The sequence below is a fragment of the Ixodes scapularis genome, unplaced genomic scaffold, assembly GCF_016920785.2.
Source record: "Ixodes scapularis isolate PalLabHiFi unplaced genomic scaffold, ASM1692078v2 PGA_scaffold8__174_contigs__length_109621045, whole genome shotgun sequence".
Taxonomy (NCBI): Eukaryota; Metazoa; Arthropoda; class Arachnida; order Ixodida; family Ixodidae; genus Ixodes; species Ixodes scapularis.
The window spans coordinates 61,332,842-61,358,479 of record NW_024609883.1 but is presented as its reverse complement, the minus strand read 5'-3'; the positions used below and the strand labels follow the sequence as shown (position 1 = coordinate 61,358,479).

At 45.9% G+C, this 25,638-nt stretch overlaps 2 protein-coding genes across 2 annotated transcripts in view; both read left to right on the top strand.

The window, feature by feature from the left end:
• Positions 1-3,318: 3,318 nt before the first annotated feature.
• Positions 3,319-4,985, top strand: LOC121833590 (the record flags this gene model as incomplete). Its single annotated transcript, XM_042287001.1, has 1 exon — positions 3,319-4,985. A coding segment is annotated over one exon (1,605 nt), but the record flags the coding sequence as incomplete, so codon positions are not given.
• A 2,519-nt stretch (positions 4,986-7,504) lies between these two features.
• Positions 7,505-25,638, top strand: part of LOC8033031 (importin-4) — an 81,188-nt gene continuing 63,054 nt past the window's right edge. Inside the window, exons 1-9 of the mRNA XM_042286908.1 lie at positions 7,505-7,602; positions 12,204-12,290; positions 14,046-14,131; positions 15,009-15,050; positions 15,604-15,739; positions 18,412-18,548; positions 20,736-20,778; positions 22,673-22,738; positions 23,953-24,054. Coding sequence (XP_042142842.1) covers positions 7,537-7,602; positions 12,204-12,290; positions 14,046-14,131; positions 15,009-15,050; positions 15,604-15,739; positions 18,412-18,548; positions 20,736-20,778; positions 22,673-22,738; positions 23,953-24,054 — 765 coding nt within the window. The 5' untranslated portion in view covers positions 7,505-7,536. The remainder of the gene's footprint in view (positions 7,603-12,203; positions 12,291-14,045; positions 14,132-15,008; positions 15,051-15,603; positions 15,740-18,411; positions 18,549-20,735; positions 20,779-22,672; positions 22,739-23,952; positions 24,055-25,638) is intronic.

Sequence of the window (25,638 nt, the reverse complement as noted above, 5' to 3'; positions counted from 1 at the left end):
TGCATGTCCAAGCTCAAAGATAACCTACAACAATGGCCCGTTACTAAAGTAAGATCTCCCGTCTATGCTCCACCCCCCGTGCCAGGCTTTCTACCTTCGATAATACTTTGGCATCTTGCGAGCGTGCAGAGCGAAAGCGAGGATGAAAAACGACCGCACGTTGGAGGCAGAGCTTCTCCTGCAGGTCTTGAGTTGCACTGACTAGAACCATTAGAGAGTATCGACACCCTGCTCCTCGATTGTTTTATGGGTGCCGCCATTTTCGAGCTTGTGCAAGGCACACTGCATGATATACGAGGTCTGATAAAAAAGTTCCGAAACTGATTTTGTAGCGTAGGTGACGGTGGCACAGTGATACACCCGCAGCAGTCGAAGGCAGGTACCTTCCTGCGTCGTTATGCCAAAGGGCATCGCTCTGTGAACATTTGGAACTGCGCTACACAAGTTTGACCACGTGCACGAGCATAATGGCGATCCCTCCATAGACTAAAAACCAAAACAAGAGTGAACATCAATTTTACTTTAAACATGAGAAATGAAAAACGCATACCTTTGAAATGATTTAGAAGGGTTATGTCAAAAAGCAACGAGCTGTGCGAGGTGCTCTGAGTGGCACTTGCACCTCAAGAATGGCAGACTGTCGCTGAAGTAAAGGAGAGGTCGCATGAGGCTGCCCTGCCGGTCTTCAGTCTTCCAGCAACGTTCTGTGCCCTTCCCGAAGCGTGAGTGCCACTTAAGACACTTCACTAAATTCACCGCTTTTTGACACAAGCCTGCTGAATCATTTCACAGGTCTCTGTTTTATATTTTACGAGTTTGACGCAGATTTGATGTTCGCTCTCGCTCTGGTTTGCAGTCTATGGTAAAATCACCATTGTGCCCGTGCACATGGTCACAAAAACCGTGTAGCGCAGCTCCGAATGTTCACAGAGCAACGCCCTTCAACATAACGAGACACGGAAGTTTCTTCTTTCGACTGCTTCGCATGCATCCCTGTGCTGCTCTCCCTTTTTACGATAGATAATCAGTCTCGGAAGTTTTAGGTCATACCTCGTATATATACATATTCAGGTGTGGACACCGCATGCGTCGTAGCTGCAAGATAAAGTCCTCTCCTAGCCTCAGTTGCAAACGGCACCGCTGGACGCTCATCCAATGGCAGCCTGTCAAGGCTCCGGTTTCCCATGCTACTTTACAGGAGACGCACTTATTTTTAAAGCTGTTATCCGGAAGTGCCACATCAAGTAGAACTTGGCACTCGTGCTATGTGCATTGCTTAGACACTGCTTCGTCATTGACCCTAGTTTTGTGCCTCAGCGGCGACAATAACGGTTTTATGAACGCGTTGAGGCAGGGAGGTTTGGCATGGCGTTCGATCCCGAGTCCGTCAAGGTTGGAGCAGATGCTCGGAGCAGATGCTCCGAGCAGAGTTAGTGTGCTCAAATGCCATAAACGTGGGACGTTTTTGTTTAGTTGCATTGTATGGATGGGGCAGAGACGTGTCGGCTGAGGCTGCTTCGACGTGCTCCAATGGGACTTTATTTGGTCGATAGCGTCGCAACGTTTGCCATGTTTTCGAATAAATTAAAAAAAAAAAAACACACTTGCTGGTCAATTTTTTCTTAATTCGGATTTATCCGACAAACTCTGAATTTCGAGGTCACAATTACAAAATAAAAAAGCAAAAACGACCGTGTTTTACGCACAACGAGTTTGCCTTTCAGCTCGTCAAGGTTTCTTCACGATAAAGGTACCCAGACTTTATTTATATTGTTTTTTTGTTTTCTTTTAAATTCTGATTACAGTAAATTAAATTTTGTATTTCAGAGAATTGGGGAATCTAACAAAATGAACTCCGATAAACCCAGAATTTTCAGCGGAAAACTAAACTCTGAAAACCACCCTCCAAATTCTATTAAAAATAAACAGAAAATGCTGAATTGTAAGTATATCTTGCACCGTGATGCAGAGCATGCTCGATTGGCAATTGTTACGATTTGAAAACGAGACCTTGCAAGTTTCAGATGGGCTGTTTCAACCTTTCTGAAGGATGGGAGAGCGTTTTCTGTGATTTTGGCTAACTGGCAACCATGATGTTATGCACCGAGATGTGAGGGAACCGTCACATGGACAGCAAGGGATCAATGCTCAAGCATAGACTATGGTCTACTCTCACCTGGAATATATGACAGGCTGACGAGCATGAAAATAGATGAGGATGGCTTGGGCAACCTGGGGAGCGACCACAACCGCCTCAGGTTGATCTTTGAGACACATGTGGACAGAACAGAAAAGGGGAAACAGGAACATAGAACAGGACACCCAACAGAGAGGGAGATAGAGAAGATAGCAACAGCACTGGAGGGCTTGAACTTACCTCTCAAGGGATATGAAGACATGGAAAATGCAATGAAAAAGGCCCTGAAGGAGCAGATCCGGTCACGACCCCGACGGAAGCGAAGACCGAAAGCTTGGTGGAACCACGAGGTGGACACGGCGGTGAAGAGAAGAAGAGAGGCGAGCCGATACCACCGCGGAATCGTAAAGAGGGGCAGGCGAGAGAAAGTCAACAGAGCCTGGGATCTCTTCAGAAGCTGCAAGCAGAAGGCAGCGGCATGTATCCAGGCCAGTATACAACGGTGTGATCGACGATTTATGGAGGAACTTGGAAGAGCGGGAAAGAGTGCACCACAGCGCTTCTGGAGGAGACTACAGTGGGAGGCCAGGTCAACGAACCACACCCAGATATTGAAACAGCCGGAAACCGGAGCAGAGAGGTTGGGTATACAATGCATACCCCTCATAGAAGAATGGTATGGGAACATGATCGGGGCAGAAGAACCAATGTCTGTGGAGGGAGATCAGGAAATCCCTGATGTGGACGATAAGGACCAGGGGCCGCCGGCAGAGCTTAGAGTAAGACCCACAGATGGGGAGCTATCAAGAGCGGCACGGAGGATCGACGCAAAGACTGCAATGGGAAGAGACGAAATCCCCATGTCACTTATTCAGGGTCTGGGACCTAGCATGCGAGCCTTGGTGGCAGAAAACCTCACAGAGATCCTCGCGGATGCCCAAATACCGGAGACATGGAAAGAAACAAGAATGAAGCTCTTGTACAAGGGAAAAGGCGAAAAGGCTGATCTCGGTAACTACCGGCTGATTAGCATCACATCAGTGCTTTACAGAATGTGCACTCAGATTATCAGAACGAGACTGCAGAAATGGGCCGAGGAAACGGAAGTGCTGGTAGAGCTGCAAAACGGTTTTCGAACAGGAAGATGCATAGAAGACAACCTATTTGTGGTAACACAATGCATCGAAGTGGCAGCCCAGGAGGGCAGACCACTTTACGCAGCTTTCCTGGACATTTCCAAGGCATATGACACGGTGGACCGGAACATACTCTGGAGTCGACTTCGAGGGCTAGGAATAAACGAGGCAGATGTGAATCTGCTGCAGGCACTGTATGCTGGGGTCTCAGTGCGGATTGAGTGGGAGGGCCACATGACCAGGCGTCTACCAGTACCCAGGGGCCTGAGGCAAGGATGTCCACTATCCCCCTTGCTATTTATGTTGTATGTGGCACCGTTGGAGAAAGCGCTGGAGCAGTCGGGTGTGGGCTTCGACCTATCATACAGAGTGGAGGGAGCCTGGAAGCGGCAGAGAATACCGGCCCTCATTTACGCCGATGATGTGGTGCTCCTTGCCAACTCGCCTGAGGACCTCCAGGTGCTTCTGGACATATGCGGGGAGCTCGCCACGCATTTTAGACTCCGTTTCAACCAGAGGAAGAGTGCGGTCCTAGCCTGGGGAGACCGAGATGGACCGAATCGGGAACCAGAGGAACAACGGTGGCACCTGCAGGGAGGGAGGTTGACAAGACAAAACACAGTCAAATACTTGGGAGTGACCCTGACTGCGGAGCCCGACTACCTGAAGGTCCATGAACGAGAGAAGAGATTGGGAGCGATAAGGGGGAAAGGAGTCCTGGCGAAGAAGAGCACCTGGACGTTCAACAGGTTCGAGGTGGTGAGGGGTCTATGGAAGATGGCCATCGTTCCGGGACTCACGTACGCAAATGGCGTACTCGTCCTCTCATCGCAAACAAGGGCCTTCCTGGAGAGAAGACAGAGGGATGCGGGAAGAATGGCCTTGGCAGTTTCAAGAACAGCACCCAACGAGGGTGTCCAGGGGGACTTGGGCTGGTCGTCCTTCGAGGCCAGAGAAGCCAGCGCCAAGGCACTGTACGAGAGGAGAGTGCACAGACTCCCGGATGGGAATTGGGCCCACCGTACCCTGCGCTACATGATATACCAGGGAAGAGGCACCAAATGGATGCACCGCCTCCGAAGGCTGCGGGACCGCTATGGTTTTGAACCGATCTGTCTGGAGTCAGCGGGCGAGAGCCGGGAGGGCCCAGCGGCAATCAGAAAGGGCATCCGAGCAGTGGAGACGGAGAGATGGAGAGAGGGAGCGGCGGCGAAGCCGTCCCTCGCGATGTACTGCGCGGAGAAGGAGGCCATAGGGAAAGAGCCCTGGTACGACAACTCGACAGGCAGTGGACTCCTCGCAGAGGCCCGCATGGGCACATTACGGACCCGGGTGTGGAGGGCCAGGTTCACGGAGGGACAGGAGAGGACGTGCACACTCTGCGGGCAGACCGACGAGACGATGGAGCACCTAGTGCTGCAGTGCCGGCACATTGTACCGGTCCCAAGTACAGAGGTGCTACCTGTAGCACTCGGTTTCCGAATCGGTGCAGAACAAGGAGAGGAAGAACAAAAGAACGTTCGATCGGCGGTAGACGCGACGAAGAGGCGGCTGGAGGTCTGGTGGAGGGAGACGCATCGGCGGAGGGAATGCAACCGATCAGCGGAACATCAAGCGGAAGCGGAAGTCGCGGGAGGCGCGACAGGCTAGATCCAGTACTTGTTGCTGTTGATCACCCGATACAAAGGGAAGAGCCGCAGACTCCAATCCAATCCAATGGCCGAAGCGTTGTTAGCTATTTGAGTCATGGCTTACTCGGCGGCTCCAACAGACTAAAATTTAATTCTAACATGGCACCCACAGTCGTCTTTATCTCTGGGCATAAATCCGAGCAATCCATCCTCTCCTTGAGACGCCTCCTTCTTGCCAGTGCTAGAGCAAAGCACACAAGAAGCTGTTGTTTATCAATGACATCCTGTGGCAGCGGGGACACTTTTCCGTGCTTGGTGACAACAAATCCGGCGTCGCCGCTGGCCGCTGTACCGGGCAGTGAATGCTGCCGAGCATAATGTATCCCCACCCCTTGTGGCACTGTGAGCTACAATACACAATCTCTCTTTATTCTATGTCTGTGGTTGCCACAGGTTCCGGTATCTTGGTTCGTCGGAGAGTTTGGAGGCTGGGACCTAAACTCTGCGTTCCAGCACTTGTCTTCCCCCTTGGGGGGTGGTATAGCATAAGTGGTGGGAAACAACGACAAAGAAAATCACAAACGCCACAGATCTTGATCGGCGACACATTCTATTTGGTGGGAAAGGCCGTTCCACTCCGAAGCTGCACAGGGAAAGAATGAGGTGAAAAAGGTAGTTGTGCAAGTACGTGGGCAAGAAACTTGAAGTGGACGACGAGTGTGTTTTGGGATACGACACAGGGTGCATGGGCAAGCGACCGAATGATTCAAACTTTCAAAACAAATAAAGGCTGGTGATGTGGCGATGACAAGAAAGATTAGACCTGATTCAGCTTTCAATCGTAATATATGTAGACTATGAATATGACGAAATAATAAATTTAGTGGGGCAAATTTTAATTGATGCGGGTTCCAGATTGCAGGTGTATATTCGAGATTTGATCTAGTAAATGATTTGAGATAAGATTTAAAGGAGTGCTCCAGGCCAGAGCTTAAAAATCTGATAAGTATCAAAGAAAATTGTGGCAGGTTGTTGACATTCACACATTGTTCTCAAGACTATGTCGCTAGATGTACAATGTACACACTATGCTATGGTTAGTTACGGTGATAGATGTTAGCAGTATTTATTTTGACTTCATAACGTGCTATGCCATAGGGAGGCTGGTAGACTGTACATATCTGTTTGGGGAACCACACTGCTGAAGAAGGCAACCGTTGCGCAAGTATACAGGATAGCAGCTGTTGGAAAGTCTTTTCATCGGAAGGTGTTGGTCTTTGCTCCTGGTGGTGAGAGAGATGGAATTAGCAGGGCTTAGTAGTGGCATATGCATTTGAAGGCCATCCTAGGATCTGCAATGATGGCCATTGGTGCAGTGCTCTCTGTGAAAGGTCTATCATGCGAGTAACCCACTTCAGGGAGTCCTGGTGTTATGTTCCCAACAGCTAAGTGGTGATTGTTTTATATAGCTTATTCACGCAAAGGAAGCTATACAAAGCAACATACTCTAAGCAACTGTCAGGGCATCAAACATGCTAAAATCGAGTTTCTTTTAGATATAGAATATTGCATTCTTTTTAAGCTATAGAACTGGACTTGAAAATAGTGAGTTGGCTGGCTGCCAAGGACCTGCGTTGTTGGTCAAAGTGCAGCTGCCAAAAACAGAAGACTTCGCCAGCAGCGCTTTGAAACCACGACAAAAAAAAATTGTGAAGGTGGGACCGGAGTTTGCGTCTTGTGTTTCTCATAGAACGCAATTCTGCATATTAGCTAGGGTTTGATTAATAAATCAAACTACAATTCGTGTAAAAAAATATGGTTTGGTTTACGGGATCGAGCGCTCAGCGGCTCAGCCACTGCCCAGAGCGATGAGCGAGGAGATTATGGAATCACGGCTACATCCTGCATCTGGTTCGGACCGGCGCTCGTGAATTCGTGCCACCCCCCCCTTCCTCCCCTTTTGCCTCTTTCCACTTTAGCAGAACGAACGCTGAAGAGAAGGTCTCCCCCTCGAGATCTCCAGTGTTCACTTTGCTAAGGTGGAAGAAGTTAGGAGGAACTTCCCCTGAACTCCTACGTGTGGGGTACTATCGCCCCCTGCCACTCTACCTTTCACCTCATCTTCCGATGACTGTAACGTCGAAATCCTTTGATATCGCACCGATATGGAAAACAGGACGCCAAACGTAGCCAGGAGGAATAAACGTCTTTATTTGCCTGCACAGCTAGGTCAAGCCTAGCCGGTGCGGCCCACACCATCCGACGCCCCAGCGCAGGGGGCCCGAGGTCGGACCTGCCTGCGCAGTAGACGCCGGGCCTGCTGGACGACCGCTACCTGGAGGTCCAGGCTACTAGCCATCGTAGCACCGTCGCGCTCTTTTGAATTTGGCGGACTCTGGAAGCACAGTGTGACCAGACAAGTCAAGGAATTTCATTGCCAGGAAAATATAACTGTATAACTCTTAACTAAAACCCAGCCAATGTTTTAGTGGCATAAAATTTATGTTTATGAAAACTTAAAATAGAAGCACATTGTTAAGAAGACAAGAAAATAAAAAAGAAACAACGCTGCTGCACTTGTTCTGCTTGTTGTTTGGGAATCCAACACAATCCATGGCCTTGTAACTCAAAGATGGCGGCTTCCTTGGAAAATGTGCTGTCGCGGCTCCTCATCCCCGACAATGCCGTTATTATGCAGGTGCGTCGTCGACGTTTGTCACTCGTTCACTATGTCCGTTTGTTCGTCACGAATGAGCCCACCGCGGGACAGTCTATCGCGGATCCCCCAATGTCCTTGTTCAGCTACGCCTACGCCGCTGGCCCCATGTGCTCACACACGTCACTGGCGTGCTCACTTCCCAAGTGTAACCTCTCGGTCACTGCACACGTGTTTCGTACACATATATCAATAATTGCTTAGCTTTTGCAGACGGCTCGCGCGGATTGTCGTCGACACTGCCGTGTCGACGTGTAACATCGTTAGGACGGCAGGCTGTTATCGTCGAGTGCCGCTCCTTCAAATGTCACTCGTATCCGTTGTAGAGTTGCTTACGTCAATCACATTACCACGAACCGAATAAAAAAAGGATATATATATATATATAATGGGCACAGTTATAGCGTTAAAAAATTGCAATTCATTCTATCGAGTAGTAAAAAAATGCAGCGGTGCGCGCTGCGGACAGAGGTGTCGCCGGCGGTCAGTGACCCTGAAAGTTCATTCGGTCTGTCCATCACCCCAGCACGCCGCGTGCCATTTTCGAATCGAGGGCATACCTTGGGAACGGAATGTCCGCTGGTTTCTGGGGCGCATTCTGTCTGTGAGAAGATGCCGTCGGTTGTCGGGGATTGTTGTTGAAGCAGGGGCCGATTTGCCACAAGCGCGGGCTAAATGAGGTTCCATCGCAGACTAATTTTTTTCTTTCTTTCTTTCACCGGGCATATCGCGAGACATTGAGTATTTAAAATCGGCGATTTGCGAGAAAATTAAAGGAAACATTCCTTTGACTTCCAGAGGTTGTATGCTGCTCATACTACTAATTCCTGGCCATCTAATATGTGCCCCTTCAGGAGTTGCTCATTGTGTGATACCGTTGGAAGCATACACGAATGTGGAGAGCAAAAAAACATAATCTGGAAGCCTAGTGAATGTTTCCTTAAATTTGAAACGAGCAACAGAACCCGTATGAGGCCGAGCAATAGAAATCCGCTCAATAAAATTCACCCTCCGCGTTTCTTAGTACTGCCGCCAACGATTGCGCGATGTGCAAGACACGAGCGAGTGCTTTGCCGCCATTCACCTTCATGGGCCGCTCAATTTAGTGTTGTGCCACCATTTGCTTCCAAAGGCCACACGACGCGCGGACCTTGTGCATCAACACATTTGACCAGTGTTGGGTAAAGTACAACTAAAAAGTACTTGAACTAAAGTACAAAGTAAATGAGAGCTTATATACTTCAAGTAAAGTAGTAGACACACCAGGTGCAATGTATTTGAAGGGAAGAAGTAAACACACCAGGTGCAATGTATTTGAAGGAAAGAAGTACACCGGCTGCAATGTACTTGAAATAAAATACTATAAATACAATGTACCGGTACAAAGCAGAGCACACATACTTTTTATACAAACTTTTGATTCGCCCTTTAATTCCCCTGTAGTGTTATTTATAACTGGTATGCCTTGCCCCAGGGGTAATAGGGGGGGGGTGCATAAGTTATTTTCGGAAACGGCAGCGAACACTGGGGAAGTCAAGTGGCCACGGATTAGATATTTTCGGAAATGGCATCAAATTCAGAAGTTTCTCCGACTTCTGACTGTGGCGCCACTTGCACGTTGGCCCCATAGCTTCCGCAAGTAACACTCTCGTGAAGGAGTGTCCTATCCTAATATTTTTAACCTCCTTGCTTGCGCTGACTGAGCAAGAAGTAAGGAGAGTTTGAAATGCTGCTACCCCCCCCCCCCCCCCCCCCGCCCCCCCCCCTTGTACAAATAGAGCAATGCGTTGTTTGCTCAGAATTCTGGTGAGAATAGATTATCTCAAAATATCCATTTTAATATTTTTTAAGAGTTGGCAAAGCATCATTTTGTGATACAAATTTAACCAAATTTTGGAATGCGCTTTGAAGTAGGAAGTGGTGCTTTCTTCAGAAAGTACCAGGAAATATACTTTAAGTAAAGTACAGGCACACACGTAAAATCCCGAGATAGCCCAACTAACATTGAGAGCAAATCGCCTGAAAATATGAAGTGGGCTAGCTTTTGGTCTACAATCAAGAAAAGTAAAAAAAAATTGCTATTTTTAGGTTGGGTCTTTTCCAAGCTTGTTATAGTGGCAAGGAGCTATGAAGCAAAGATGGCTGTCCCTCCCAGTCAGCAACGTTTGCTTATATCCCGCCATAGCTAATTAGCCGCATTTACGCCGAGGCCATCACTGATCCCAACACTACTATTACTAAGAGTGGGCTATCTCTCTGTGTTTAAAAAAATATAGCAAATGGAGCCAAAAAGAAAAGTGGGCTATCTTATGGGGGTGGGGCATCTCTGGGAAGTTCACAGTACTCAGAAAATGTACTTCAAGTAAAGTAAACATTTTTTTTAACCTACTTGAAGTAATACTTTAAGTGCAACGTACTTAAAGTACTTCCCAACACTGCATTTGATGCTACTTGTGCTTTAGAGCAATAGCGGTAGCACTGCCCGAAAGTGCACAAAACAAGCTCCAAAACAGGAACATGAGCCATGCTCACGGCCGGGCTTTCTGGTTCGTAATGGATGGCACGTCTGACACTTGCGATTAAAAACCAAGGGCTAAATGTGTGTTGCTAAATAAATTGCAGCTATGTTTCAGACTTGTTCTGTTGTCTCTAATGTTTCATTATTTCCATGTATCTCGGCTCTAGTGGACTGCATCAATCAGTTTCTTGATTCTGTGTATATCTGCTATGTGCACAATAATAATTGTGTTTTGTGTATGTTTATACAGCCGGAAGTTAGTCAGGCTGAACGGGCGTCCAACTTCTCGCGGCCGTAGTTGAGCAATTTGGCCAGTGCGGTACAACCGCTAGCCTGGGGTCTTTAACGTGCACCACGCAGTAGTGGTATACGACCGTACGCCGGTACGATGCTCATCCAGATCGAAATGGGCATGGGGGGGAAGGGAATGAGCATGGATTTCTTGGCTTCTGTAGCATGAGCCTTTCGCTACATGTGCTCGAAGCTGAGGTGCGCTAACCCGCTCAGCCACCGATCCTCTTATTTGCGTAATCACTTTCCGAGTCTTTTCAAAGTTTCAGTCTGTGGTATTCAGGGGTAGTCAAAGTCACTAACAGCAGCTACTAAGAAAATTAAGAGGCTTCTGTTTCGCTTCTGTCTATTGCAATATTAAAATAATTAGACATTGTATTGACCAGGGCCAATTAATTACTCTCCCAATTAGAATTCTCAAACCAACGTTAGTCAACCCACCCCAGCAAGGTCTAAGGTTTCTAAACTGACTGCCAACACATATTGATATTGGAGTTCGAGAGTCTTTGGTCCTCTTTTTCTTTTGCTTTGGTCGAGGGAAGAAGGGAAAAACCTTTTTATTGGAATTCAGGGCCTCAGATAATCTGTGCTAGCACAAAAGGGACACATGGGAAGCCCGACATACTTTAATATCTTGGGAGATGGCCCATCTTCAATCAAAAGAAAACCGGGAAAAAATAAGAAGTAAGCTAACTTATAATTTGCAAAAAAAATAGTAAAAAAAAATGCTGTTGTAAAATACCGAGTGAGCGCCCACTCAAAATTTGAAGATAATTGCGAAAAAATAGGGGATGGGCGCATGTGAGCTCATCAGTTTTACATATATATGTACTGTGCATATTTTTTCAGATGTTTCAAATTTTGGGGTTGGGCGTCTAGTGTGGAATGGGCGGATGCATGGTATTCTACGGAAGTTTTAGAGCTTATGACCAGCGGAACTTCTGATTGCAGTGAGGGGCGATGAACCAAAGACGACTGTCCTTTCCAGTCGGCTATGTTTGCTTATTTATCTCGTGCCGTGGCTTAATAACATAATTCCCGCCGATGTCATTATTGGCCGGGGCTCTGCAATTACTAAAAATAAACCATCTTTTGGCATATAAAAAAAAAAATAGCATATCATGTCAAACATATGGGTGGGTAATTTTTTCTCTCGGGATATTAGAGTAGGCCATTGAAGCTCGACAGAGAGAACAGGAACTTTACTCCATTTACCGCTAATTTGACAGGGTGGTAAAAGACATGTGCTCGTTGAACACTGTAGGTTTCACACCAGATGATCATGCTCTCTGCGCACACTCCCACTTCAAGGGCGGGATCAGGTGATGAAAAGCAGGTGATCGATTAGTTTGGCGAGCACGTAGCTCCCACCACTTTGTCAACTTAGCGATGGAAGGGGATGCAGCTTCCGTGCCCCCTTCTTGGGAGTGCGCACATTCTACCCAGTACCCTTTGACTAGTTGCTCTGAAAATGATGGATTTGATATTGAAACCTTAATTTGCGTGATTTTTTTGAGCCTCGAGACTATTCTGCACCTGAGTATTATCGGCAAACATCCACAATTCGTTTCGGTTTTTCCAACTTTTATGTGATCTCCATTTCTGGACTGTGACCGATAAAGGCAGTCCTGGCTCGCCAAGGCTGCCATCGCCTAGGGTGAAAATATTGTTTCTCCATTGCCATCTCGGTCCAACCTTTCCGATCCCGCACAAATTTCAGCAATCATACCACACTCTTTAGACTTAGAGTAACATTTTCAATTGATCGATGCAGGCCACCCACGAGCTGCGAGAGCTATACAAGGACCCCAACATTGCCCAGTACCTGTATGCCACGCTCTGCATGGCACAGATTCCACAGGTGAGTGGCTACCGTTTCCAAACCGACCTTTTGTCCCCTTGCATCAGATGAAGAGAGGACAGTGGCTGTTTCCCTTGTGACGTGTGGTAACTAGCACCACCTAGCTTCGGTCATTTTCTCATGGATCGTTCCACATTTAGTTGTGAAACGCTGTTTTGTGTGCCGAGGCTTTTTTGTTCCCGGGTTTGTGATGCAAAAGTGTTAACTGTATTATGGAGCGAAGCCTGCGTTGTCTGTAACTGTCTGTAGCAGCGAAACGGCAGTTGATTTCCCACTGGCCAAAAGCACGGCAATTGAATTCCTATTGGCCAAAAGTAGAGCAATGCGGATGCTTTGTCACGGAAGCCGGCGGGGCGCTCAAGGTCAAAGCGGACGTGCCTCAGAAAAAAAAATAATGAAGTAAAACACACAGAAAAGCACAGTAACGGAGATGCTGGAGATGCCTCCATGGCCTCTGTGACGGAGGCCAGGGAGGCAGTGGGGTTCGCCGCGCCTGCGCAGTGGGGGGTGTAATGTCACAGCTGGAGGGTATATGGCTCCATAGCAATGGCATCATCGTTGCTAAGGAGCAGGAGGGGGGGACGCTGGAGCGCCGTGTGCGAAAGGAAGACGTTGTGCGCTGCTTGTGGAATGTGCTTTTGTATTCCTACGTGTAAGCTTTCTCAAGTGTCCTCTTTAGTCTTTTATATTTTGCATAATGCAGGTGCAGGGAACCCGAGTTACATTTTCAGGCTTAAATTCATGGAGCAGCCAGGCTTTCTTGTATCCAATCTTACTATTTGGCTTTTTATTTAATTTGCCTTTTCTGTTTAGGGTGAAAAACCTCACTTCGCCTTCGTCGAGGCGTTTATGCAAGACCAAAAATTGGTGTATCTGACCTGTAAGATGGTTTATACCTGATCTTTTCTGCTAGAATGAGTGACCTTTGTCAGAATTCCCTGCTATGCATAGTATAAATATACTGGGGGGCATTTCTCTGTTTTTTTTTGGCTGTTCTTTCAATGTTTTACCCATGCTATGAATTTCAGAGTTGTGCTGAAAGTATGTGTGTTTTGTATGTTCTCCTTCTTTAGAGCACAGCTCTTAGGTGCCCGTTTCCATGTTTTGTGGCGTCAGCGTAACTGTGCTAAATTTAGCGTGATAATTGACGCTACGTGACCTCAACAGCAATTCAATTACCCCGCTAATTTTAACGGGGAAAATGATGTCACATGACTTGGTATCACGTCACCTATGAACAAATTAAATTTCTTTGCTCGATTTTGTGTGAAAATTGACCGTCACGTTACCTCAACACCAATTTAATTCCCCGCTAAACTTAGCGGGGAATTGAATTAGTAGGTGGAGGGGGGGGGAGGGCCGTGCCCTTCCCTCCATACCTTTTCCTCCTCCTCCTGAAGAGCTGCACTCTAATTTCGCATTACAGAGATTTGTAAACGGCTTTCATTTTTTTTTTGTGTTCCTTAGTATTGCAGTGTGACTCATTGTATTGCACTCCCCCCTCCCACCCCTCCCATGTAATCCCCTAACACACCTTTTGGGTGTATAAATGCATAAATAAACGAATATTCTAATGTTCTCAAGAAAATATTTTAGATATTGCCATGCCATTTTCAGAAAAAAAAAAAAATTGCGCTTAACCCTTGTTTTTTAGAAAATGATTTAAAGGTGCATATATGTCTCAGTAATTTGGGTTATTTTTGGAAATGAAAACTGGTGTCGAGAGCCCGTCTTCCGTGTCTCTCACGACAACAGGTTCGGCAGTACTCGGCCGTCCTCCTAAGGAAAAAGATCTGCAAGACCAAGGCGTGGAAGCAGCTGTCAGAAGAACCCAAGACTGCGTACGTTCCACCTGGTGAATCGTTCACCATAGTCACTAACAGCGCAAGAAACGCGGGACGTGGCTTGTTACGGTCCCGGCTTCCGCTCGGTGCTTTGGCGTTCGTGTCGGCCAACGCCGCAATCCGATTGGCTGCAGGGCGGTGATGGGAAGCTCGGGACTTGCCGCACCCCGCGTTTCTTAAGCCTTCAGTTACTATGTCGATTTTCATCGGTCATTTCGTCGGTGACTAGCTCCGACGAAAAGACGTCGTCCCCTTTGGTCCCCAAACTACTGCCCGGCACGGGCAAGTGTTTGAAGAGATCCCCCTCCGGTAGCAGACGAGCGTGGCTGGTGTTTTGCTTGCACTGGTTGTTGCAAAGTTTGGGCTTTGATACATTGCAAAGAGAAACGCTGGTTTTGATAATGCCGAGAACTAAGCGGTGACTTCACGGGGGGGGTTCAAAAACTTTGAAAGACCTTTGAGTTTGAAAGTGCCATTTTCAAGTCTTTGAAAACCCTGGGATTTTTAACGGTGCTGTATGAACCTTGTGAAGTGATAACAAGCTGGGCTTACCCTATACCTAGGGTTCCGCGTTTTCGGTGTTTATTTGTTTTCTTGAAATTGGAGGGGTTTTTTTTTTCGGGGTTTACTTTTCTCCTACAGGTTCGGTGTTTTTTGTGTAAATCGGTTTTGACTTAATCAATTTATACAAAAAAAAAAACAAATCTGTTGAAGAAAATAAAACGCAAAAAAAAAAAAAAAAATGCCCCCAATTTTGAGAAAAATATAAACACCGAAAACGCGGAATACTGCTTATACCTGAAAACGTAATAGTCAAGGTAACACGGCATATTGGTTTTAAAAGCCATTTATATATGTATTCCTGTCGTTTCAGCCTGAAGAACAATCTGCTGCAGCTGCTGACTTCTGAAAAAGAGTATGGCTCTTTGTTTGTCTTTGCTTTAATCCTGCTAGTTAGCATATTCTGTTAGGGGTAGTTTTGCAAGCAGCTGAGCTAGGTGGTAACTTAGCAGCTTTGTGATAGCTACAATAGATATGCTAGATTTGAGGTGTGATGGTTAAGTATGCTAGGTATGTACGCTGCAGCATGCCAATTATCAGTATGCATATAAAGTTAGTGCGAGCTGTATGGTGCAAAGTAAACATTTCCAGTTTTAGCGACCATTCTCAACCTTCAAAATGTCAGATAAGAGACAAACTTCATTTGCTGGATCCGTGAAAAAAATAGTGTACTAGTTTGTAACTACAAAGAAAAAGAAGAGACTAGAATAAGCTATTTAAAGATCTCTAACATTTACAACATTATTCCGGGGTATAATATACATGTTTTTACGTAATTTATATTGAAGTGATGCCTATATTCGAAGCTATCACTTCTATATTAATTTCTGCTACGCCATTTAGTTTGGACATCTCCAGTCGTAAGTTGCAGTTGAAATATGGAGGCTGACGCGCGAATGTGTGTGCAGGAAGCCAGTGGTGCAGGCGATTGGGCAGCTGGTGGCCGTGATCGCGAAGCACGAATGGCAGCAGTCGAGGCAGTGGGCCGAGCTGCAGCAGTTCATGAATGTGCTCACACAGAGCAAGGACCTGGAGCAGTGCAGGGTGAGGGATGCTTTTTGTCTATCTCTCTTTCTCCTTCTTTGTGCTTTTTCTCCCTTTCTGTTTTTGTTCCCTTCTCCTCTCTTTCCCCTTCTGCTCTGTTCTCTCTCTCTCTCCTCTCCTCTCCCTTGCTCACTGTCTTCTTTCTCTATATTATTTCTCCTTTCCTCTTTAGCCCTTTCTTCCCCTCTCTCTTTCCCATTCCTCTCTACTCTCTCCCCCTCTCCTCCTCTCCCTATGTCTCTCTACTCCCCCTCACATTGAGGTTGAAATTCATCGACACCTCCTCGACAACAAGACGATGAGTGCCCTAGTGCCGGACTTTCTGTGTCACCTGCTGGAGCAGCTTGGTGCACGGTATGGATTGGACATGAGCTGCGTCGGCACGCGGCCGGGACGCGCGTTCAGTCTATGGGTCCCATCCAAAAGGCGATGCAGAACTCGAACCTAATCTGTACCTTGCGTGGGCCTCTAATAGGTCTGGTCATCTAAAAGGTGTTGACTTCATTTTCTAGACCTTGTAACCGAAGCGACTTCGCCCTCGCGACTGAAGCAAAACTTGCGCAGGCGGCGCCGCAACGTCCCCTGCTGCTTCAGCACCGACTAATAAACATCTTTGAGGGCGGGTCACTTCAGAGGAAGAAATCTCCTGAGGAGCAACGTGTTTTAATTGAAATAAAGGACGAGTTGGAAGAGGTTACGTAAAATGGGAGAAATTTATGGAAGAAATTTCTCCATGTAAAGATCACTTAAATTTCTGTCTTCGATCGCTTACGAAGGACTGTCTTTTGTGGCATCGGTCTTTATTCTTTATTCTTTATTCAATGATTACCCCGCAGTGCCCGAGGGCGTTACAGCAGGGGGGTTACAAGGATGAAAAGAACACGTCTTCATTGAAACAGCACACTTGCTCTTCAGACAGCCGATTCCACTGTGCAATTGTTCGTACAAAAAAGGAGTTTGCAAACATGCATGTCCTAGCGCGGTACTCTCTAATTTTAAGACTATGATCATTACGACTAGAAACATAATAGGGTTCTTTTAAGTAAGTCTCGCTATTTATTCCCGTTTTATTTTTAACTATTGAGTATAAAAATTTTAGTCGCAGTTTTTCCCGACATACGGAAAGTGGTTCCCAGTTTAACATTTTTTTCATTTCTGTACAACTTTCTTTCCTCCCGTATCGTCCAAGAACAAACCTAGCCGCCCTGTTTTGTATTTTCTCCAGCTTATCTATCAACGTTTTTTGGGCTGGATCCCAGACAGCACATGCATACTCTAAAATGGGTCTAACACATGTTAAATAAGCAGTTATCTTTAAGTTAGGTTGTGAGCATTTTAAGTTACGTTGAATAAAATTCATTGCCCTGCCAGCTTTTAAGACTACTTCCTCTATGTGGGCATTCCATGAACAGTCAGATGACAATATGACACCCAAGTATTTGTAAGTAAGTTCCTTGGTTATAGGGTTATTATTTATAAAATACTGAGATTCAATTTGTTTCCTTTTCTTTGTAAAACAAAGGTTAACACACTTTTTGTGATTTAAATTCATTTTCCACGTAGAGCACCAACTTTGAATACGATCAAGGTCTGCTTGCAACTGGGCGACATCATCTGAACTCTTAATCTTTCTATACACTACACAATCATCAGCAAAAAGTCGAATACAAGAGGAAATTCCAACAGAAATATCATTAATATAAATTAAAAACAAAAGTGGACCCAGGACAGAGCCCTGTGGAACTCCTGATGTTACATCAACGTAATTAGATTTCTTGCCATTCAGTACTACACATTGACGACGCTGGAACAAGTAATTTTCTATCCTTCTAAACACAGCCGAGTCTAGATTTAACATTCTTAGTTTGTTGAGAAGAAGTGAGTGTGAGACCGTGTCTCACACTCACTTCTTGTCGTTGGAATTGTCCTTTCGCCAGGTCTTTTCGTCGGCCCGTTCTGGTTTCGGGCCCGACGTCAAAGGCCAGCCTTTGTCTCTCTTCTGTGAACTTGTAGTCAGCCTCTGCCAAACAGGTCTTGTTTCTCCTCTTTTTGCTTTCTTTTTTATCTCTTCTCTTTTCCTTCTCCCAGTAAATGCACGAGATCCACGCAGAAAATACACTGAAGCGTTCAACCTTACGACAGTGGCAAATTTCTAGTGTGTAACGGCGTGTTCTGTGAATTGCCTCGATTCTGACGAAAGCAAATATATGTGTTACTAATTCCGAGATGCCAAAACGGTGGAGAAACTCTAGCTTTTACGGCGCTCCAAAGGTTCGGAAACATGAAGACGCACAAAAGTATGTTCCACGAGCGAAACGAGTAGGCGAGCGTGGCCGAAACTCGCAACATTCCAAAACGGCAAATACCATGTCTCCCTTGCCTCTACGCCATGGCTCGTGCCGCAGGCTCGCAGCACAGAACTCTGCCTGTTCTGAAATTGAAAACGAAAGTGAAACGAGAGCGCTCGGAAGATCACGACCGCTTGGATACTCGTCGAGCTGCAAAATTCAAGCAGGAGTGGCACAGTCAAAGCAAACAACATGCAAAGAGAGATGGAGTCATTCACGTTGGTACAGGTTAGACCACGTGAGAAGCGCAAGGCGGATGCCGCGTCCCCCGCTCGTCCTCCACGCATTTTCTCGTTGTCGTCATTGTTGTTTCCCGTTCTGCAGCTTGGCTTCCACATTGTGGGTGTGGTGGCCTCTGTGGCTCCCGAGGTGCTCAAGCCCCACCTGGTTCCCCTGCTGGCCCTCTTCGGGGGTTGCTTGCAGACGTGCGCCGATCAGCAGCTCTGCCTCGACGTTGTCAAGTAAGGCCACATTGAATTTGGTCTCTGTATCTCTATTAAAAAGTGAGACGTTCCTTGGCTTGGTGTTCGGCATTTCGTGAAGCTCAAAAGTGAAGCCTAGATAAAAGTATGGCCGCGATGCTCGACACTGATTGATTGACAAGTGGGAGAGGAGGAATGAGGTGCTTGACGTGGATTGGACTAACAGGGAGGTCCTGGGACCAGAGGGGTAGGCGAGGAGGTGTGAGGTAGACGAGGAGGAGCTCTACCACCTGTGCACACCGAGGGAGAGGAACTAGCGAGCATGGAAGGCTCTGGAAGATTGCCAGGTTTATCAGCTCAATTATAGCCAATTCACAAGACGGACCGAATCGCGATTTTCGTCTGCAGACCGTGTACCTCGTCACCGTCACGTCGCCGATTCCTGCGATCCGCATCTTGTCTGCGGACGCGCAGACTGATAAAGTCTAGCGCCTTTTCACTCATGGGCGTTTTGGCGGGAGATTGACTTGTAAAGCGTCTAGCACAATGTTGTCTTGTTTTTTTTTTTTGTTTTTTGGACGATTAAAACAAAAATGGCACATCGTTGTGTTTTGTGCATTAACTGGTTCATTTTGTCTCGCGATTCTTGATTCTATACGTGAAAGAAACTGAGGAAACTTCGTTTGGTTGACGCGACGCAGGTGGTGCTTCTCCTCCGGGTTCGTGTCAAGAAGCTTCCGTCAAAACTAACTTGTCTAGCACGCCGCGATAATTCTTGCACATCCAATCAGGCTTTTACCGAGCAAGACCTTTTTTGTGGCTGTGTTGTACTTGAGTGTTGTGCACGAGCAGAACCATGCCTGTGTCACTGTCATGCATTGGTTTAGTAAAGCTAGTGGCACTTTGTGCGAAGCCTATCGCGGTGTTCTGTCCTGGTCTGTATTTAGCAGCAGCGCACGATTCTTTATCGCGGTAGCAAACATCGATTTCTGTCTTGAACAACGGTGCCACAGTGGAGTTTTGCGGCACTGTGGGGTCTGCTCATTGTCTCCCTCGTGTGGATGTGCTTGGGAGACGACGAATCGCCGTCACGTGATCAATCCATCCACAGATCAGTCCGTCGTGTGAATCGGCCATTAGCGGGTATTGCTTCATTATAGAAACAACTGTCAAGTTCGCACATGGAATGCATTAAACTCTCTGATGAAGAGCATAATGAACCTAGGTGTCTGGCATCTGGAGACTCGGAGTACCGCTAGACGTTTCTGATGCTATAACGTTCCACATGCCACATGTGCACCACAATTGCCTAGCAATTTTCCATACATTTCTTAAATTAGAGTACAGTAAATCGGGCTCACGGTAATGCTTTTCGTGTTTATTGATTCTTCTGAGATCCTAATGTATTCCATTTGAGGAAACGTGATTATAGTCCATTGCAACTCAAGATGGTAGGGCGAGGCAAAGGAAGGCCGGGGAAGAGGAAGCTGACGAAACGCTAAAGGGAGAAAGTTTCCGCTCTCTCCTCTCCAGCGTTCCGTCTGCTGCCTCCTCTGCGGCCTCCCTTTTCCTCGCCCTACCTTCTTGAGTTGCGACGGACTATAGTATATTTTCCTTCTCTTAAAAACTCTTAAGTTGAGTTTTTTTTGGTTTTTTTTTGCTCACTAGCAGTTCAATCAAAACATCACTTTGCTAAATCTAGTTTTAGTGATACGGTAACCAATGTTTCACTAAAACTAGAGTTAGTTGATTGGTACTTACCACACTTGGACTGGCAAGGTGACACAACATAGACAATCTGGATGCCGAATTGTCTGTGTCCCCTGAACTTCGTTAGGTCACATTTTAACCATACTATTACACTTCATTCTACTTATTTAGATTTCCTCATAGACAGAGAAAGGGTACTTCAAACATTGCTAAAACCGACAAAGTCAAATTAAGGCAAACATTAGTGTATTAGAAATTTGCCTGTAAGCAATATAAAGACCCTGTTATAATTTCGTCCATATCTCTTGGCAAATACTGCGTACAGAGAAAACAATTTTGCAGAGGTCTTTCGTGAAGAGTGTGAATTGCCACATATATGTCATGTTTACCGAGCTTTTCATAGGATTTGATTGGGAGAAGAAACCGACATTAAAAAATTGTTTATTTTTTCATTGCTTTATTAATGTCACATGTATTAGCACCTCATGATTTTTCCTCAAACTTATCTCTAACCAGAGCCATGTCGTCCCTAGTATGCTGTCTTGGGAGTGAGCATGCTGTAAGTAGCCCACTTTTATTTCTCTTTAATATAGTTTTACTGATTGAATGAATGAGTTGTTAAAAGTGTGTCAATAATGAACTAAATAAGGAGTTTATTAACATGTTAATTAGGTGGGGAATCAATTTACTGAACAACTAGGTTGCTGGAGGGATTGACAGATTTAATTTTCTGTTGTCTGGTGGATGTGCCAATTTGTTGTAGAGGTGCGTAAATATGGAGTTTCTGATTGGGAGTCAAATATGAATAATGAAATATAACTGTGAATCAATGAGAATAATAAAATATATCTGCAAATAAATATTATTATTTTGAAACACAATTAGTTTGCATTCAATGTCAATTGAGGATGGATACTTTTAAGAAATCACACTTGGGAATTTTTTCTAGAAAGCACACCTATGAAAGAAGCAGTTTTGTAGCATGAGAAACATTTCACATATTACTTGCAGTAGAAAACAAAGGCCCTGATAAAATTAGTTGTTTAGGATGTAATGTAACATTGCAAGCAAAGTAATAACCACCATAATTATATAAATTTGGCACAAAGTTTTTTTTTGTTTTTTTTTCTTCCAAAGTATGATTTTATTTGGAGAAGGTCGACCCACAATAGTGAGCAAAATTTCCGAGACCATCGAGCCAGCTGAGATGCTCCGACACGTCAGCCATTTCCCCAACACATTGGTGCAAAGCGGTGAAGCTCGACACCAGAGAGCTGGTGCAAAGCAGCAAAGTTTGACACGAGAAGTTGGAGAATGCATAAGACAATATTCGTAAATTTAGAATATTCGTAAAATTTGTATTTCACACAGTAAAATTGTGCTGAGAATCTAAAAGGCCTTTCTAGAAAATTGTACAAGGTTTCTCGTCAATCCCGTATTGAAACCGTGGAGGCATTTGTGGGGCTGTTCTGATGTATGCTCGGTCATGCTCATGCATTCCATACATCCTGGAACTGGTTAAATTCCTTCTCTATTGCCACTCCAAGATCAGAATACAAAGGAAACAGAGTGAACAGATCACAAAGCCGATACGTAACCTGTTTCGTCATTGTGCTGCTTGGTTTGCGTTGTCAAATCGCAATATGCCAAACAGGTCTTTGATGGTCATGTTTTTTTTCCCCAAAAGATGTTTCCCAGTGATCTGGTTTTGTTTGCAAAGGAAGAGTATAAAATAAAGGGTCAATGCGCAGGTGTTTTTTTAATTATCTAGCCAGAGCACATATGGTGCTTGCAAGCTGTTTAGGTTTAGAGGCATAAAATATAAATATTGAAGCGAAAAGTTGTCTCCTTTCTTCCATTCAATTTCATATTGGCGAATCCGCTTCCGCGACATTCCGGTGGCTTCAGATTCATAACCGGAGGTACTTTACGGAACTTCTCCATAGGACGACGAGCTCTCGTCGTTTAAGTTTTATTGCGAAAAGCGTCGGAAGTCTGAATCGAAAGAGCTAGTGCTCCCATTGGCATTAACGCCAGGGCGGACGGTACACCAAGTGAGCATCGCGTGCATGGAGCATCTACTTTGAAGACTATAAATAGCCTAGCAGTGCAAAATGATTTGCGAATATAACGTTTATAGCTCACCAAAGACATGGCAAGTAGCAACACCTCTCACAGTGTGCGCAGTTTCACGTTTAGGCGGGCACTTTCAAATGTGCGATCACCACTGTTCGTGTATGGCGACGAATATGAAAGGGTGAGGGGCTACTCCTTTGCAGGCCGTACGTCATAGTGCAGTAGTGGGCCCAAAAGACGATGAGAGGTGCCGCATATTTTTTAAACGGTCTACTATCGAATAGTTGTCAGTAATATGCAAGTTATTCAAAGTTTTGAATGTTCACACAGCTCTAATTATTTTATTTTGCTTCGTTGTCTTTTTACGAACTTTTCAGCCCTCCTTCAATGCGCTCATCCCTCTGGCCATGGAGTTCATCAAACGACTCATCGAAGTGGATCAGGTGGGTTTGGGTTTTCTGACAAGGGTGTCAAAGATGAAATGAAAGCTCGGCATCTTTCGTTATCAGGTAGAATAGTAGTGTGTGTGCCTTAATATCCCGAGAGACGGCCCGCCTAGAATCGGGAACGAATCGGGCGAAAGTGAGGGATGGACTAACTTAAAGTGCAAACTAATTGTTAAGAAAATATTGAAAAAATTCAACTGTTGTATTTTGTTGTATTCAACTGTTGTACCTGCCAAAGTCGTTACCACGTAAGAGGCAAGGAAACATAGACAACTGTCATTTCCAGTCTGCAATGTTTGCATATCTACTGCCACAGGCAGTAATCCCATTTTGGCAGAGGGGACAGTTGGCCCGGGCACTGCAGTTACAAGGAGCAGGCTATCTTTCTCCATTTTTGAAGAAATTTATGTACCGTATTTACTCGCAGAATGAACACACTTTTTTTTCCGAAAGATCAATGCAAAGTTGGGGGGCATTCATACTTACTCGCATAATGAAGGGACCTTTTATCCTGAAAAATCAATGTAACTTGTACGTGACCCCGTAACCAAACTGGGCTGTGCAAAAAGAAAGAAAAAGCTCCTCTTTGTTTTTTTTTTCTTAGTTCCATGGTTTTTTTTTTTTTTTTTGCCGCCTTTCGCAAGCTGTTTTGTTTGCTTAGGCGTTGCTTAGGCAAGGGCTTCTCCGCTTATCTTTCTTATCTCCTTGCGGGCCGCGCGCAGCCCCAAAGTCCAGACTGCACTGTGAAAAAAAAAAAAAAAAAAAAAAGCTCCTCTCTATGTTTTTTTTTTCTTGCTTCCGTTGGATCTTTTTTTAATTTTTTTAACGCGGCGTTTTGTTCGCCCACGCTTCCCATGCATTCGCGACCTCGCTGCACTAGGATAGAAAAGTGTGTTCATTTTGCGACCGTGGGGGGAGGGGGTCAAAATTTTGACGTCCGAGTTGGGGGTGCGTTTAATATGCGAGTGAAAAAAAAAAAAAGTCGAAATTTTGAGAGTCGACTTGGGGGTGCTTTCATTACGCGAGTGCGTTCATTGTGCGAGTAAATATGGTAATTTTTCTATGTGTGTATGTCATTTTTATGGGGGCGAATCATCTCTAGAGATATTGCGATAGTGTCTTTCTCGCGATTTCGAAGATATAATTGGGCATGCCCTTGCCTGTCGTGTGTCAACCGTCATAACGGCGTCCTCGCACTTGGCTTCTCTCAGGACAAAGCTATGGACGCGATGGAGTTGTTTGACGAACTCCTCGATTCCGAAGTCGCCATCCTGCTGCCCCACATCAAGCCGCTGATCAAGCTGTGCCTGGATGTGAGTCCTCCCGATTCCCTCGACGGCCGCCGTTGCCACGCCGCCGCCTCGGCCCTTCCTCGGAGCCGCAGCCAACTCATAGGAAGCGCCGAGACACGCCTCTATGGCTTAGTACGGCGAGAAATTAACGGCGGTCCGAATTTTCTCACTGGAACTAACGTAGACTGTGTTTGCCATATGTTTGGGTGCCACTGCTTTGTTTGTGTCTTGCCCTACAAGAAGTTGTACTCTTCCATACTCCGTTTCACCTTACGATGAACCTCGGTAGATGCTAAGAAACGATCCTTGTCGTAAATGTATCATGCGACTTCGCATCTCGCGTGTCGCTGCACCGCTCCGGAAGGTTGCCCAATGCTCGCGTGACACAGGATCAAATCCAACGGCTTTTGACGTCTGCCGCAGTCCACCGTAAGGCGACGTGGCTTGCGTACTTCGTCTCGCCTTATGACGGGCCACGACGAATCTTACGAATTGCTTTAGACAATCCATCATTCCACACGCGACTTGCGCCTTGGCTGTCGGCTCGGCGGCCGGAAGGTCACGCGACGCACTCCGGTGGCCTGGCTTTGGTGGCTTGCAGCATCCGTTGCAATAGGTCGAAAGGGGAAACGGAGCGTGACATATGACACCTGCACGTGATAGGTCTCCCACGAAACCTTCATTATCGCTGGATGTTTTGAGACCCAGTTCAAGCCTCTCGGTTGTGTCGGCTCTAGTCCCGGTACGGGTGCAGGCAGATCCCTGTCGGTCACTGAGTTGCACGAATTACTATTATAAAAAATCTTCGAATGTGTCGTGAAATACCGAGCAAGTGCCCACTTAAAATTTGGAGAGTAATCTTAAAGAACTAGGAAATGGGTGCCTGCTATAGGCCCAAGAGCAAAAATGCAGAAGGGGCGCACAATGGGGTGGGCTTCCGTTGCTTTGCACCGGGGGGCTTGGAGAAGCAGCTGATATGGAGCACCTTCTTAGCAATGTGGATTTAGATGTCTGAAGTTTCTCGATACGTTTCTTGGGGTTTCTTCCGTTCGTTTTGAAATGGGTGGGTAGGGCGATTATTGGGATACGGGCGCACACTAAGTGTTTTACTGTCACAATCTAGTTGCGCACGTTCAACGAGGTACACAGTTTCTTAAAACTTTCTTTGTTGGGGGAAATGGCTATTTTAAAATCTATTTCTTTTTTTATCTGCCAAGTTTCTTATTTTTGCAGATTAATAGTAGAACCTCGTTAATACGTTTTTCAGGGGACCGCGGAAAAAAAAACATATTATCCGGGAAAACGTAACAACCGATAACGCTGTTGGTGGGGCTACAGATGTGATGGCAAGCAACCCTTACACTGGGGTTTACTCCAGGATGACTTTTGGGGGTTCAGAGAACTACCAAGTTAGTTACCATATAGCTGGGCATCCTTTTTTGGCACAGTTGTTTAGAACTAGCAGTCAATCTACCCGATTACAGCGCGACTATGATTGCTACCTCGAGGGGCAACTTTTCATATTGCTCAGTGGGGAAAATAGAACCACGAATGTTGCGTGAGGCTAATAAAGAAATGAGACGGTACCTTTATTTTGCTAGAAAT